Source organism: Orcinus orca, chromosome 20, assembly GCF_937001465.1.
Source record: "Orcinus orca chromosome 20, mOrcOrc1.1, whole genome shotgun sequence".
Classification (NCBI taxonomy): Eukaryota; Metazoa; Chordata; class Mammalia; order Artiodactyla; family Delphinidae; genus Orcinus; species Orcinus orca.
This window is the reverse complement of record NC_064578.1, coordinates 29,267,310-29,284,588: the sequence shown is the minus strand read 5'-3', so window position 1 is coordinate 29,284,588 and position 17,279 is coordinate 29,267,310. Positions and strand designations below refer to the sequence as shown.

The 17,279-nt window shown below is 38.2% G+C and overlaps 1 protein-coding gene and 1 long non-coding RNA gene across 3 annotated transcripts in view; one reads left to right on the top strand and one right to left on the bottom strand.

Annotated features, from left to right (window-relative positions):
* Positions 1 to 17,279, bottom strand: part of LOC125962645 (uncharacterized) — a 601,794-nt gene that overhangs the window by 536,604 nt on the left and 47,911 nt on the right. The gene's annotated exons all lie outside the window — the stretch shown is intronic.
* Positions 1 to 17,279, top strand: part of LPCAT2 (lysophosphatidylcholine acyltransferase 2) — a 64,055-nt gene that overhangs the window by 14,716 nt on the left and 32,060 nt on the right. For both annotated transcript variants that reach the window (XM_012531306.3, XM_004264905.4), the window contains 4 exons: positions 561 to 595; positions 3,837 to 3,891; positions 13,808 to 13,890; positions 16,462 to 16,587. In XM_012531306.3, the coding sequence (XP_012386760.1) occupies positions 561 to 595; positions 3,837 to 3,891; positions 13,808 to 13,890; positions 16,462 to 16,587 (299 nt within the window). The remainder of the gene's footprint in view (positions 1 to 560; positions 596 to 3,836; positions 3,892 to 13,807; positions 13,891 to 16,461; positions 16,588 to 17,279) is intronic.

Below are 17,279 nucleotides of genomic sequence, written 5' to 3'. Positions count from 1 at the left end.
CATTTAAGATTGAGTTCTTAATCCATTCAACTTTCTATCAGCGGCTTATTTCTCAACCTTGGACACTTGTAGTTAAAAAATTAAAATTCATCAAATTTTTACTCAGCGTACTTCTACCTGTGGGTTTGCATTTGTCATTTACTCAAATTCTTTCACTGTGCACTACCTCACTACTGTAGTCTTTTTTCCCCAAATAAACTTTTTTTTTTTTTAAGAACTGATGTATTCTGGTTTTTGTAAGCCAATTAATTACCCAGATATGTTCATATTAGGAGAAAAATAGTTAAGCATGCACAAGTTTTTTTAAAAATTCAAAGCAACTTAATTCCATAAAAAGATAGGTGGTTACATATGGAAGACAGATCTTTGCCATGTAGATATGTGATCCAATAATTTATAGATCAGTTCACTCTTGTTTAACAATAATAGTATGCTTGTCTTACTTTTCAGCATATTGCTTTTAATTCAGAAAGAAAGTATATTCAGTATCAAAATAAAATTTTTGTTTTATTTGGTATTTTTTCTCTGAACTAACAGTTTAAATACTATTGTTATTCTAGGATACTGTGACATGGACATGGCAAGGATATAAATTGTAAGTTGCTTATATTATTATTAGTTTATATAAATTTTATTCGAGTGAAGAAAAAGAATTTGTTCTTTTTAAAAAAAAAAAAAAGCCTTGTTTTTGTAGAAGTAAAGATTTCTAATCAGATCCTTGAATCTTGTAACTGAGAAGTTTCTGTAGAGAGCATAACTATCTTGCCCATTAAACCCCAGTGTCTGCCATGTGCAGAATTCTAGTTGTTTGTCATGTTCTAATGGGTCTCAAGTGTTTATCTACCTATTCTTAAGAAACATTCCAGTGATCTCATTTGAATCCTACTCAGCTTAAATTTTGTAATTTCATTCCCATCGCAAATTTAGCATTATCTGGTGTCTCCATCTTTATTTTACTGTATTCGTTTAAACAGTCCAGAGCATTTTAGTCATATGGCCTGAAATAGTTGTGATGTGTCTGATTTGAGTTGAGGAAATAGCTAACCAAACTTTCACTTCCACTCTTGGATTTTAAGAGCCTAAGGATCAGCAGTTTCTATAAATGTTGAAGAGAAGAATACAGTTTCACTGTTAAGCTAGCTGAAGTGAACTAGACCTTTTAAAAAGAGCAGAACATGTAGAATCTTACTTACTCTCAAGAAGTTCTTTTGTTTGGCTCCCCTGCCTGTTTACGTGCCTCCTTTGGTCCTTTACCTGCATGGAGAGTGTCGACACCCCTCTATGTTCACCTCAAGGAACCTGGCTGGCTTTGGGTGGCAGAAGAGAAAAAAAATAATAAACCTTCCCCAAACTTAAAAAAATTTTCAGAAGACAGCCTGTTTATATTTTGGATTTGAGGATTTTCCCAGGACTTATGAAGTAATGCCTTTTGGTACTGTTATACACAGAGCTCAAATTATTGATGGATAGGTGACGATCACTTGGAAATATTTAAAAGAAATCATCATTTGCCTTCAAGTACATTGTAGACAATCCAAACAACTTCTGAAAATTAGATTTTTTTTAACTAAAACATATTTTCTCCATTTTTTTGTGTATGTAAGTTGCTTTGAAATGATACATTTAAATCAGAATAGATGGGCCAATTACATGTATTAATAAACATTGATACGCCTGAGACATTTATGTTCCTGTTATACTTCAATCCCTGGTAGCTGAAGTTAAGTAAACAACACCAAAAATAAGGAACATAAATTGTAAAAGGTATCTAGACATTATGCTATCTTTAACCCTACAGGAAATCAGTCTATTCCCTTGGCTAGAATACGTATTTCCTGTCATTACTAATTACGAATTCCTGGTTTTCAACTTCTATACAAGGGGAAAGTAGGAGAAACAAGTAGTATGAGAGCATTTTAGAAAAAGAAGTGCCTGAAAATTGAGGGGATAACATATTTATATTTCCAGAGGTGTGTCATCCCTGGGGCCTTTACAAGTTAAGTCCTCATAGAGATAGTGACTTTGGGTTCATTGTGACTTTTTTTGGTTTTGCAGCTGGGCTGGTGGATGTGAAGGTCAAATAGGAAGCTTTTCTGGAAGGGAGATCAGGGGTAAATAGAGTGGTTGAGTTAATCTAGGCTCTAACCTGAGAAATGTGTGACAGAGGGGGAAAAATAGAATTCAGCAAAGAAAGAGAGGAAAAAAAGTATTTTCAGAGTTAAAGGTTTCTTAGGATTTATAAGCAAACACAAAACCTTCTAAAGATACAACGTTGTTTTATCCAAGTGCCACATCACACTTACGTGTGGTAACCTCTTGTTTCCACCTTTATCTTCTGGTCTTCATGTTATATTTAGCACTGTGTCTCTTACTTCTAAATCAGTTTTCTCAATTGTCCTGGCTCCAAGTACTACTCTGACTCAGGATCTAGGGAAGGGATTTTACACCAAAGCAGATGTCCTAGGGGAGAGGAGACTCAGGGACTAACCATCAAGAAGGGAAAGCCTTGGAAAAGCTGTTTTATGTCAGTCTAAGAAGTGTTGTTTGGTTTGTCTGTAGTGTGGACAAGTCAAGTTTAAAGAGATCTTGTGTGTGATTTCATTTGTGTATGTTTTTTTTTTCTTTAACAGCATTCAGAATTTTCAGAACAAAATATGTATTCAAGTCATTGAATTCCAAAGCTCAATTTAAATCATTAAAGAACAATTTACTTAATGATAGATAATATGGATTGGCTTTGTGGCTTGGAGTTGATAGTAAAAGATTCTTTCCCTTTCAAACAGAAGATATGAGAACTGACACATTAACAATTTATAATTAATTATGGAATTAATAAGCCTGTTTCCTAAATTCCTTCTTTTAAGTAAATTCCTTGTTTAAATTCCTAAATTCCTTGTCTTAAGTAAGTCCCTTCAAGCAATTTTTACAGGTAAATCATATTTTAATTTCTTAATAGCAGAAAAAGCTTGGTTGGTTGTTTTCTTAAACATGTAGTCTAATTTACCCTGCCTGACTTCTGGGTCATCCGTCTACATGAGGTGAAATAAAAATCCCATAGAAATCTTAGCCAGAGAGTCTAAATATACACTGGAAAGCTGCAAGTAGGAACCATTTCAAAAATTATCTTTGAGAGGATTGATTATAACCACTTTAAAGAAAGCCTTTGTCGGGCTTCCCTGTTGGTGCAGTGGTTGGGAGTCCGTCTGCCAATGCAGGGGACATGGGTTCGTGCCCTGGTCCAGGAGGATCCCACGTGCAGGAGAGGCCACGGCAGTGAGAGGCCCACGTACCGCAAAAAAAAAAAAAAAAAAAGGCTTCGTCTAGCTTTACAATGAAACCTGAAACTTTTCAGAAAATTTCCCCATAGCTAAAACATTTATTAATAACTGGGACAATGATGATAAAGTTTCTGCTTTTAAGGAAAGGCCCACTGGTTTTTTGTTTTTTTTAATATTAGAAAAGAATTTAGTAATGTTCTACTCAGCAGTTTTTCTGTAAACATATTAATGTACCTTAAGATGTGACCATGGTTAGTTTCTCTAGGCCTATGAGTCTTAGCTGTCAAGAAGACTTCAAATTTGGGGTTTAGTCTGCTGAGCTGCGGCTCTGACCCACAAATACATATTTGGTATTGCATTCAGCAATTTAACTTTTGAATATCAAGAATAGTTCTCTAAACCCAAAAAGTGTTGTAGCTACAGTGTGGCATTTATAAATGCAGAATACATACAAAGAGTGACATGGGGTTGCTTGTATGTAAAGAAAAGATTGTTCAGTAATATTAGATGGTACTTGTATTACCACATAAAGATGGCCTTCTCTTTTTTTCTCCTCAGCATTCAACTTTGTGTGCTCACTTGCTGCCAGCCCTTCACAAAGGTGGAAGTTGAGGTAAGTGGTTCAAAATGTAGCCTTGGAGCCTAAGATTTGGCCTTTCCTTTCATTGTGAATTTTTAGTCTAGAGAGACCAGATGTAGAAAGATTGGAAGTTAAATCTGCCACCTTGAAAATAAGCCCTGGTCTTTTGCAAATTGTGTGCCTAAACCGTCTGTCAACCCTAGCCCTTAGAACTGTGTTAGGAAACACAATTTCCTAACTTCTGGGAACTTCCAGCATGTCACCACCCTGGCTGGCCAGATTTGCATCACCCGTTCCTATCTTTAATCCTTTTAGTGCTCACCTCTGCCAAGTTGTATGATATGCCTTCACATCCTGACCAAAGGAACTACAGTAGCTGGTAGAACCCCACAGCTTCTTGAAGAAGTATGTTCTGTGAAAGCTGAGAGATTGTGGGAGAGGTACAGAGTGAGAAACCCTCACTTTTGGAATCAATCTGCACATGGAAAGCCTGAGGAAATCATGTTGTATGAGCCGTGAAGGCAGCTCATATCATTGTTCACAGGACAGTTTTTCAGTTTAAGTCACAGTAGCAGGCTGTAACACTGGAGGAGTGATTAGAATGTTCTGAAAATTCTGACCAGATTTTTAAGACTCTGAAGGTTGATTCCAAGAACTATGCTTAGTTTCCAGGAATGACATGGAATAATGGACTCCTGAATTCAGAATCTCGTTGGCTTCAGTGATACCCTCAGGTAGCCTCTGAAGAGAGAGGGTCAGAATAGTGGTTCTCCAGACTCTTGCCTGGATTTTCCAATTGCATCCATGGCTTTTGTAATGAAAACCTTAAGTTTGCATATGTAATTCAGAGTTCTGAGCGGGGGTGGGGGTGGGGGCAGTGCTCCAGGTGACAGGACTGTGGAATGGAAGTCACAAGAATCCTGTTTTATTTTGTTGGATAGCTTGGTTGTTCAGCCATTTAGATGTTGTCAGCACTACCAAATGATGTAGGAGGGCAAATTATGTCAAAGTGAATTTAACTTCAGTGAAATTTTTCTTGAGACTTGCAGGTTGTCTGCCTGCCTTGAAAATACCTGTTTACTAATTATATGCCACACCTCCACACTTTTAAAACCAGCTCAGTATCTCTCAGTGTGACTAGAAAACACTAGATCTTGGAATATAGTTAGATGTTTCTACAGAAAAAAACTAATCTGTATCCTAGTAAGTTTATGAAGTACCAGGGTAAATAAAATGAATCAGATTTCTTTTCTCAAGACTTCTCAGTGCCTTTGAAATGTTTGACCACTGAACCCCTTTTTCTCTGGATACCTCCTAGAGCCAGTTTCCATAGAATACATTTTGGGAAACCCTGGTAGAAAGAAATATCTTATTATTTCTAAGTACTTCGACTGAGCACTGCTCTTCCTTCTTGAAAAGCTGCTCAGATAGCTAGCCCTGTTTTCTTTCTCTAAAAAAAAATAAATAAATAAGAAAACCCATATTCTCTGCAAATTTGGAAGATATTGTTTATATATATATGCTGTTCCTTCCTCTGAATTTACCCCTCTTTAGCTAAGATGAAATCTAGCAATAGATGTGGAAATGCACATAGAACTGTACATTTTTTTGTCTAGCACGCGTGTCAGTGGTCAAATTGTGTTACAACAGAGGTTGCAAATTCCTCATGCTTTTGCCCTGACCACTATTACCACATTTCCTTTCCATGTCATGGCTGTCCTTCTTTCTTTTCAATTACAATATTTGCATTCTCCAACCTGTTCTCAGACCTGTTTGGATAATATTTTCTGCAAATAAAACAATATATCCTTTGTTCGATAACTTCACACACAAAATGGCTTTTAACCAGTTGAAAAAAGCTGAATAGGTAGGGATTTGATGTATAAGAATTGTGGTGCAGGGTAAGAAGATGGAAATTTTAGGCTTCAAATTGGGTATTCTTATTTTAACTGTAATTTAATTTGAGATTTATGAGTCTACCTTTCACCCAGGGGACTCCTAACTACTTTATGATTTTTGAATATTTTAATTCCCCACTGTTGGGATGTAACTGGAAAATGTATCCCAGCAGCCTGCCAGGCACTAAGTATACCCACACCTTGGCTCAAGACTCTCAGGGGCTGGGCACTAGCTCTAAGGCTCCAGCTTTTCCACCACGTCAAAGGAGGCCCAGCTTGAACTGCCCCAATGCAGCTTAGTCAGAAATCTCAGTACATTTAGTTGCTACAATTTCAGTTGTCTTGGTTGTTCAAAAGCACCTCCTCTGCTTTCCTTTTTCTTAAAATGGATGGAAATCCTAGGTGTTATTTTTAACATGTGTTTTTAGACCTTCTTGAATATTAATTAGGTAAACCTAATTCAAGATGTATTATTCAAGAATATAGCCTTAACTTTATGGTTTTTAAAATGAGCTATGAGTGGATTGTTACTAAAATGTCCATTTAGACACACTTGTTCTTGTGAGTCAAGGACTTCTCAGTATGTTGAAGGCTGTATCCTTTAGTTTCACGTCTCCCCTCATTAATGATGATTATCAATCTCTTTAATTACCAAAATGATCAGATATCTAAAAATCTAGGGAATATAGTATTTAGGACTATTTCCTTACCCACTCCTTCTCTGCTTCCCCAACAAAAAGACTTATTTTTGTAAAGGTTATTATTTTCTTGACTCTTGGATCTTAAAAATACAACAAGTTCCAAACCTCATGCCCTATGTAATTGGTCTTGTGGCATCTTTGAACAATGATGCCATGTGTGTCTACAGAATGGTTCTATTGAAAGTTATTCTTTGAATCATAATGTGGCGTAGTGGGTGTACTTAAAGCATCTTTTAGTGATCACTTTTATCAGCCAGCTACTCCACAAGTATTCCTTAATAAGCATATGGCTTAGGGGCATAGGGAATAAGCTAGCTAGTAGGGAACATCCCAAAATATGACATAAATAAAGAGCCTTCTAGTTTATCTCATGAGAGAGAATATAAGCAAAGTCAGACTATATAGCACTCTGTGGATAACAGCTAGTTTCTGAATGGAAACATGACATTCACATTGACTCTACAATCAGTTTCCTTTTTCATGGGCTGTGTCTTAGTTTGCATTCAAAATATGTTGACTTTAAAGCCATCCACTATATTAGAGATACATAAAAATGATTTGTCTGTAGACATACATATTTTGCTTTAGGAAACTTCCTTGGCAAAGCTTATAGTGAGCTTCTAGTGGCTGCTGGCATTACTTAATGGTAGGTAATTCATTGCCTTGTGATAGAAAGAGGTTTTTTTTTTCATTAAAAAATTTCTGATGTAGGAAAGGATTATAATAATGAGTGTTATGATCAACACCTATAGAAATATATCACTTTTTAAATCTCTAAAGCTAATTACTTAGAGAAGTTTCAAATACATTTATATAGTTTATTTAAATATCCGAATGCACTAAAATGATGTGTAGTTTTTAATCTAAAACGGGCCTTTTAGAAAACCATCACACAAATACATACATACATACACACACAACACACCCCATATGTACTTGTTCTAACAGAGGTAATTTCTTCTGGAACTTGGTAGAATTCTGGAATTTGTAAGTGGAGAAATAGAGTGCTACAAGAAGAGCGTTAGCTGGGGGTTTTGTTCCAGTTCTGCTAGTACTTACCTGTATTTGCTTGAGCAAATTACTTAAACCGCTCTAAGCCTGTGTTCTCACTGGTCAAAGGGGGATACTAATACCTATTTTATAGGGTTGTGAGGATTTAATCAGGTTGCTTGTGTGCTAGTATGTGGTGAGTTAGGCATTAACCTTTATTCACCTTATCAACTAGATTTTCCTGTTCTTTTGGGAAGGAAGGAGCTAATGTTCATAAAACATTGTTCATAAAACCTTTCTTCTTTTGCATTTCTCCTTTTGAAGACTGTAAAGGAGAATCACGAGCAGAACTAGAACTGCACTTTTCTTCTTCTTCTTATTTTTTTTTTTTTTGGCTGAACCGCGCGGCTTGCGGGATCTTAGTTCCCTGACCAGGGATTGAACCCCAGGCCCAGCAGTGACAGCACCAAGTCCTAACCACTGGACTGCCAGGGAATTCCCAGAACTGCACATTTCTTAAGATTCACCTGTTAAAATCCTTTTCTGTTCCTTAGAAGAAGAAAAAGTTGATTGTAGCGTCATCACTCGTCAATCTTTCTCCCTCTCATCATCACTTATTTAATAGAAAGGAATGTGCTTGATGTGGTCAGTAAACAATGAATACACCAGTCTCACTGGTAGTGAGTATTCATGTAAAGGACTGGCTCTGGGTAATGGAGAGTCTTAAACAATAGGCAGGGGAATTTGGGCTTTATCTTGTGTGCAGTCTAAGGCCCAAGAAGAGGTAGGAGGCTCTGGGACCAAAAGTGCAAACTAGAGGTGCTGGTGTGGGAGACAGGCCAGTTAGTCTCCTCCTCATCTGGGTCAGGATGGTACAGAGTAAGCAGGGTGAGGGAAGAGGGGATACTGCAGTGAGGAGGGGGCTGGAGCTGTGGAGCCCATCTCAGGTGCAACGGGAAAGGGAACTGACGGAGTTTACACAGGATGCTGTCAGGGAGGAAAGACTTCCCTCTACCCACCCAGGTCTGATTCCTGGGTCTATGAAATAAACTGATAATAGGCAGATTAACAGCGGAAAAGATATACAGATTTATTAAGTTTTAATATGATATTCACAAGGGCATCACAGGGAATAAAAAGTGAATACCCAAAAAAGTGAGATTTGAGAGCTTATATACCATGTTAAAAGAAGCAGGGGATACAGCCACTATGGAGAACAGTATGGAGGTTCCTTAAAGAACTAAAAATAGAACTACCATACAACCCAGCCATCCCACTACTGGGCATATACCCTGAGAAAACCATAATTCAAAAGGACACATGTACCCCAATGTTGATTGCAGCACTATTTACAATAGCCAGGATGTGGAAACAACCTAAATGTCCAACGATAGATGAATGGATAAAGAAGATGTGGTACATATATACAATGGAATATTACTCAGCCATAAAAAGGAACGAAATTGGGTCATTTGTAGAGATGTGGATGGACCTAGAGTCTGTCATACAGAGTGAAGTAAGCCAGAAAGAGAAAAACAAGTATATATTAATGCATATATGTGGAATCTAGAAAAATGGTACATATGAACCTATTTGTAGGGCAGAAATAGAGACGTAGACGTAGAGAATGGACACATGGACACGGGGAAGAAGAGGGAGATTGGGAGATTAGGTTTGACGTAAATACGCGTGAACCTCCCGTATAGCACAGGGAGCTCAGCTTGGTGCTCTGTGACAATCTAGATGGGTGGGGTGGGGAGGGAGGGAGGTCCAAGAGAGAGGGGTTATAGGTACACATATAGGTGATTCACTTCATTGTACAGCAGAAACTAGCACAACATTGTAAAGCAATTTTACTCCAATTTAAAAACAAGATGAATTAGAGCTTCCACATAGTTTATAGCAGAAATAAAAGTTTCAAATTAAAGAAAAAGAAGCAGGGGAGGGAGGGCATAGGCCACTTAGGGGAGAGTAAATGATTTTTAAGAAAGACGAGTGGGCCTTTAGAACAGATGGGAGACATGATGGTGTGTGATAAAGTTTGTCTGGGTGTGATGTTGACTTCTAGTCTCCTCCCCTCTGATGAGAGTCAGTCTTCCCTGTTTGATGAAACTCCCCAGGAGCACATTTAGGACAATTGAGTTCTTTTTGGAGGATCTGTCATGGGCAGATAAGGGGAGTTCAGAGAAAACCTCTCCCTGCAGTGCTGTTTTTAAGTGCCTACAGCTCAAAATAATTGATATACCCAAGTGGCACATTTTGCAGTTGCATGTCCTGAACTCCTTCACTGTCTTCTTTCTAAAGTTGAAAATGAAGTATTATTGAGATGAAAGTGGAATTGCAACTTGAGAAGCAAGGAACACGTTTGAAAGGAAAATATGATGGCAGCAGGTCAAAGAAGGACAGAAGAGGGCTGCCAAGCAGCAGTGAGGTTCGATTTAAGTAACTTGATCGTCACCTATCACATAAACATTAAAGAAATAGACCCAATGTTAAGATCACATATTTTGGCCCACCTACACAGATTAGAAGGATAAAAGAAGATGTTCGACAACAGAAACAAAAAAGTATTTTTTTATGTTTGGAGGCAGCATGGTCACCTTGGGAAATTATATAATTTTTCAAGCAGCTCCAAGGAACTGAACATGAATTTGTAGTAGCCTCAGCCAGTAAGATTTTGTACCTTTGTTTAGCATCTCTCAGTTAGCATCACTCTCTAACAGGATTAGGGAGGCGGGATCAGGAGAGGTGACCGAGTATGTGGCAGAAGTGACAGATTCTAGGTGACAGAAGGGTCATAGAGAAGTGTCTGATTCTCAAAGTACAGTGTAGATAGGCAGACAGATGTTGTCAGCAGGGGGTGGCAGAGAGGGATGAATAGTTCCTGAGGGTGACCGTCAGTTTCTTGCGGTCTCTGCAGGACCAGGTTAGGGGTGAAGTAAACACTAATAGATAATGAGGGGAAACTCTCATGGAAGAACTTGTCAGAGGAGGAATTAGAATGCATGTTTTTTCCATGGCCAAGGTAGAGTTGAGAAGAATATCTGTGGCCAGATGAAGGGGTGTGAAATCAAGATGGGCCATCAATGTGGATACTGGGGATAACGAGAGAAGATAAAGGTAGAAAGGATAACTTGTGGTCCTGGGGTCACTGGGGTATTTAGGTGTGTACTAGCGTTCAGTAATAGATAATGACAATCATGTTCCCCTCTCTCTGGCTGATCTTCCTTCCCAAGTAAAAGATATGTTCATGCTGTGACCCTTGAATGACTTTGTACAAATTGGAAATGTGATATAAAGGGCAAGATCTTATCCAAGGAGAGATGACTTTTTATTAGAATTTCCGTTGAATTGCTTCTCAGGAGGCATGGGGGCCTCCAAGACCAGTGAGTATCAAATCCAGGCTTTTAACTATTTTGAACTCTCAGAGGAATTATTTTCCTCAAGAATAAGATGCCATGCCAATATAAGCATTATTAAAAATCATTTTATGGAAAATATTCCCTGCACTAAAAGGAACCAAACCCATAGTTCATTGTATTGTGTTTGGTTAACAGTGTAACAGCAATTTATTTTTTAGGGTTTTCAGTATGAACTTTTATGACCTACCAATCAAGTGTATTATAAATGAGTATTTAGCTTTTTTTAATGAAGAATTAAATGGCAATTTAAAACTTTAATTGATTGTATTATTTTGTTAGGTTTTTATGAACATTGATTTTAACATAGTTTTCTTCCTTGGATTTCATCCTAAGCAACTATAAGAGATTTTACTAGAACAGGATGGAGGGAATTTTTAGAAATATTTATTTGCAAAGATTTTTCATTGCTCTGGATATATAAGTGATGTGGGGACCTCTGGTGGCTTAGTTTATTTTTCCATCTTAAAGAATGACTGGATACTAAGCGAAAAGATAGACTTAGAAGTCCAGTTGGAAAGGACCTTAGACGGCATCTACTCAAACTTTTCCTTTGACAAACGAGGGAATTGAGGCCTATAATGGCTAAATGACTTTTCCAGGATCACAGAGCCAAGGCATCAATCCAGGCCTAGTGCTGTCTCCGCAGCATGCCACTGTCCTCTTGGAGAGGATGTTAATAAAATAAATGTGAGAAGTGAAATAACAAATAGCACATTATCCTATGATTTCTGTCCATTTTATCCTAAAAATGCCAGTTGGGTCCATGCTGGCCTGTACACCCTCCCTCCCTCCCTCTATTCATGGTCTTACCATCACTCACAGAGTGATTGTGGTTGCCTCCAGGGGTTCTCCCTGCTCCGAGCCTCTTCCTCTTTGGTTATCCACTCCCTGCCACCAAAGTTACGCTCAAAAACTTTGACCGGGTCATTTCACTCCCTTGCTTAAACTTCATCTCTGAGTCACTATTGCCCGTAGGCTTCTTTTTTTTTTTTATTTTTTTATTTTTATAAATTTATTTATTTTATTTTTGGCTACTTTGGGTCTTCATAGCTGCACGAGGGCTTTCTCTAGTTGCGGTAAGTGGGAGCTACTCCGTTGCGGTGCACGGGCTTCTCATTGCAGTGGCTTCTTTTGTTGCGGAGCATGGGCTCTAGGCACGTGGGCTTCAGTAGTTGCGGCACGCAGGCTCAGTGGTTGTGGCTCGCGGGCTCTAGAGCACAGGCTCAGTAGCTGTGGCTCACGGGCTTAGTTGCTCCGCGGCATGTGGGATCTTCCCAGACAAGGGCTCGAACCCATGTCCCCTGCATTGGCAGGCAGATTCTTAACCACTGAGCCATCAGGGAAGCCCCCCGTAGGCTTCTTAAACATGGTTAACAAGCTTGAAAACAGGTCCATGTGAGTCTGAAAGTGGTGTTATTTATACAGATACTTACTTTTCTTTCAAATTGTGACCCTGCCATCTGTGTGTGGCTTAGCTATATCGTTTAACCTCTTGGAGCCACATTCTTTACCTATCAAAGGGAAATGGTAGAATTTGCCTCAAGAAATTGTTGCAAGATTTCGGCACATAAAACCCCTTATATAAAGTACCCAGTACACAGTAGGTTCTTGAAGGATGGTAGCCCTTACTGGTGGACTTAGCTCACTGTATCGTACATTTATTCCCCGCTGCATGAAGAACTCCTTGAGGGCAGAACTTCCTTGTCATGTTTTCAAGGCTTAGTGTGGTGCCTGGCATATAACAGTGTGCTTAAGCAGGATTTGTTGAATGGAAATGAGCCATGAAATCTTGAGCAAGTCTTTTAATCTTTGTGATCCCCAATTCCTTATGACTAGAATTGGGAGGATTAGTAAAATGAAATAATGCATATAAAACACCTAGCGTGGTGCCTGGTTCAGTTAATAAACAGTAGGAATTGGCAAGATCATGTTTATCCTCAGAAAGTCAAGATCAAGCATTAGCTCTTCTATAAAACCTCTTTGGTTGCTTTTCCCAGGCCCCGACCAAATTAATCGTTTCCTATCCCTTGTGCTCATACTCCAGGAAGGATGGTTTAGTGGGAAAAACAAGGGTTTTAAAGTCTGACAGGCCTTGAGCTGAATCCTAGTCATGTGACCCATATAACTTTAAGTAAGTTAATTAAGCTTTTAAGCCCTATCATTAGGGGTAATGATAGTGTGTGTTGTGTCAGTCTATCCTGTTAAAATATGGATCTTCTTTAGAGTGGGAATTAGGGTCCTGTTCGTCTTGCCTGGTATATAGTAGGTGCTCAAAAAATGTACAATGACTTAAATATAACACTGAAAGCTTGTTAATGTTAGGAAACTATAATTAAAAACAAGAATAGTACAAATGAGGTATCACAGATTATCAAGTGGAGAAAAAAGAGTAAAATTTAAAATGATAAAGCAAAACATGGTAGAAAGCCAATATAAGGGTTCAAAAACAAGCAGAAGAAATGATCAAACATAAAGCTTGATCAAGTGATAAAAATATGGCTGATATAGGAATGGATAGAGAAGATAAACTACAAAAAACAAAGTACTACCACTAATAACATTTTCACACAGAGGGTACGTGGGAGAAAGTGCAGCTTTGAGAGTAAGATCTGAGTAGTTTCAGCTTTACAACTTCCAGAATTCCAGACATTGGTTCATTTCATCCTCACCACAACCCGGGACATAGGTGGTCATAGCCCTCCTTTCAGAGTTGAGGAGACAGTTCAGAAAAGTTAAAGGTCATACTAGTTAACACACAGAAAGACCCAGAGCTTGGATTCAGATCTCTTGAGTCCAAGCACAGTGCTCTTTACATTCTATCCTATATCCCGTATGCTAGAAAGGCAGGGGATTTCATATAATGACAGCTTATAAATTAACTTAGCATTTAAAGTCTTAGGCCTCACAATTGTAATGGAAAGGTATATTTGCCTTTCAGTTTATGCCTGTTCAAATACCAAATGATGAAGAAAAAAGTGATCCTGTCCTTTTTGCCAGTACAGTCCGGAATTTAATGGCAGAGTAAGTATCTATATGTGATTATGATCAGTAAATAGTTTTAAAATTATTGGTAAATGGCATTTAACATTGTTTCTGTTTTTTGTCTTTGTTTTTTTCTGTCTGAGGGCCTCATTCCCCAACTCATTTTGGTAAGGAAAAATCATGTGCCTAGGAATGCGGTCAGTAAGACAATCTATAAATATTTTCCCTGACGTAACCCCAAAATAATGGAGACGTAGCTTTGCCAGGTGAACAGGGAGGGTACATGAACCAGGAGAAACCAGCCAGTGACCTCCAAAGGGTGAATTCTCCCAAGCTGGCCAGTCGCTGTCAGACAAAGCTAATGATGGTCTGAGTGGTTCCTGCTGTGACCCACCTTCTATCCTCTCAGCCTCCATATAGCTGCCAAGGCCACGTGTTTCAAAGGCATTAATGATTATAGCACCAAAAAGGGAAATGTTTGCAAGGGAATGCAATAGATGCATAGAAAAGGGGGAAAGTCACCCTCATTAAGGGGATGGCTATAAATTTAGGATTTAGAAACTGCAAAACATAAGGCAAGTATTTTCCTGCACTTAAGGGAGTTTGAACTGGCCACTATCCTGATTAGATAAATCACCTCTCCTCCTGTAATGAAAGAGTGTGTTATACTATCCCCACCACCCAGGCAGCCTCAGAACCCTCCAGGTGTGCACCCTCTCCCCAAGCACCACCTCCCTCAGTCATGCCCAACGGTAGGTTTGGAGCTAATAAGCCAGCAGTATTTATTCTCTTAGTAAAAATGCAATGAGAACTCTGAATTTAGCTTCATAGCTGAATTTGGCATTATAAGCAAGATTACATATATTATATGTATATTACATATATTAATATTTCACAGGAGACTAAATTTATTTTCAAAAAAGAATAAATGTTTAAGTGTTTGGCTGAAAAACTTTTGTTACTACGTGTCTCTACATGTACTTGATTTACCTAGTTTCTAGAGCAGCTACAAAATTTGCTTTGATATTGTTTTCTTCCCTCTTCCATTATGTTTTCATACTAGCTTATGTCCAAAATTTAGGAAGGAAGATAAGTATTAGGAACTGAGAGAATTTACATCAGATATTTTGACTTCCCAAAACCTGCCTAAAAACAGGAAAGGTTTGTTTAAGCAGCCTTTTCCTGGATTTGGAGGCGTGGAGGTAGAAGGGCCTTGGATAAAGAGTAAGAAAGACCTCAGTTAGCTGTACAACCTTGGATAAGTTCCCTCCAAGGCTCCTTTCCTCATGTGTAAAGTGGGAATTCTAATCCTTGCCTGGCTTTTCTCATAGTTTTGGTTATTATGAGAGTCAAGTAGGAAATGTTAAAAGCATTTGAAAATGGTAAAGAGCAAAGCCGAGGTAAGTAGTGGTGGTCGACCACTAATAAATATTTACCAAATCCTGTGCTAGGCCATTTGCTTGTGTTACCTAACATAATCTTCACAGCAGCTCTGAGGCAAGTGAGAAAATGGAGGCTCTGAGGTAGTGAGAGTTTCTGGGCTGGGATTCAAATCCACACTTCCTATTACCAAAGCCCAAGCTCTTAACTGTTTTGTTCTACTATTTACTCATAATTCCTGAAGTGTTTTTAATTTTTATTTTCCTTATATATTCTTACACCCAAATAGTCATTAATCAAAAACAGCTTAGTGGCAGGTAGGAAAAAAATGTTTATTCATATTGCATTCATTGAAAATTGAATGTTCTTAGCCATGATTCAACAAAATCAAATAACAGTTGATGACATAATTTTATGATTGTCACTGAATGTGTGTGAATAAAAATTTAGCCAAGAGGGATCTGCAGGAAATTATTTTATGTACAGCACAGATTTTCTTCTTGTCACTCCAGTGTTATTTCAAGTTCTTGTTAATATGTATTTTTTCCAAATCTGTTTCACTATAAGTAGATCTCTGAGCAGGAGGGAGGTAGTCAGTATTGTGCACTCCTTTGAGGATGGAGGGTGTTTAGGTTTGGAAGAAATATGATCTTATAATCAGTCCTCATTAGTATTTTTTGAAGATTGCTATGTAGCTAGAAGGTGATCTTCAGTCTTAAAAGATGGAAAGACGCAGCTAGCTAGCAATATGGATAGACCATTCACTTATAATATGTACAGGTACCATTTATCTGTTTAAATGGCACTTCCACAGGCATTCTTAGTTGGTCCTTAAAATAACCCTGTGTAGGAAGTGATTATTCCCATGTGCAGATGAGAAAAGTGAGGCTTAGGTTAAGTGCCAGCTGGTATAAGACTCCATAGGACTTGAACCTAAGTCTTCTCATTACTTTCCATTGACTGAACTCAACTATTATTATCACTGTAGTCAAAACACAGAACAAAAATGACTAGCTGGCAGAAGCACACAGACATAAAGAGATCAACTCGGGCCACAATAAGTCTGTGAAGTAGAGAACTATGTCTCTTTGGCAATAATAAGCCAAAGCCACTGGTTCAAAAAGTAGTAAATACTTTTCCATTTACTGTCGTTTGTTGACCAATTCAGGCCTAATGAAAAACCATCACCTTTTTTAAAAAGTTTAATCTGTTTGTTTTTTAATACTTTAGAGCTCTGAGAATTCCAGTAACAGATCACACCTATGAAGACTGCAGATTGATGATTTCAGCAGGACAGCTAACACTGCCTATGGAAGCTGGGTTGGTGGAATTTACCAAAATCAGCCGGAAATTGAAGTAAGCGTATTTTAAAATTACCACACTTTCCTAAAGGCGTCCAAAAGAGACCTGAACTCCTGCTATGTTTATTTTCTCTGCTTTCATTAGTGCTCCAACTCTAGAGCCTACGTGGCGTTTATTAAGAAAGCCAGGGATGTGAATTTATCTCCCATTTAGTTCATCTAGTTTTGTTTTTTCAAGAACAGCTAACTCAGAAATATGTGCGTTGGTCATGAGAGGAGAACGAGATAGTAAACACGAGTCAGCACAGATCTGCCTCCCTACCCAGAAACAGCTGAGTAGTTGGTCCTGCCACCTTCTTATAAGAAAGATGGCCTAATTATATGGTACTGGCACGAGGTGGTCAGAACTCCTCATGTGAAATAGGAATTGACTTGTAGAGCAGCAATTCTGACCATCATTGAATTTTAAATACTTCCCTAGATCAACCTTCTCCTTCTGGGTACATAATTTTTTTAAAAGGCAAAAAAAAAAAAATTGTGATTTTAATGATCTGGTTTAAACCATTTAGAACATTCCCTTTGAACTTCCTGGTATGAAGGTGTAACTCCCACATCCCTCTCTGATTACAGTTCATTGTTTTCAGCCCTGACAGAGATCTGCAGAATTTATTAACTCAGTAGACCTTGGCATCCTCCCTAGGAGGGAGCTGCAGAACCAGTTACTGTATTAAAGTTCAATATTAAAAA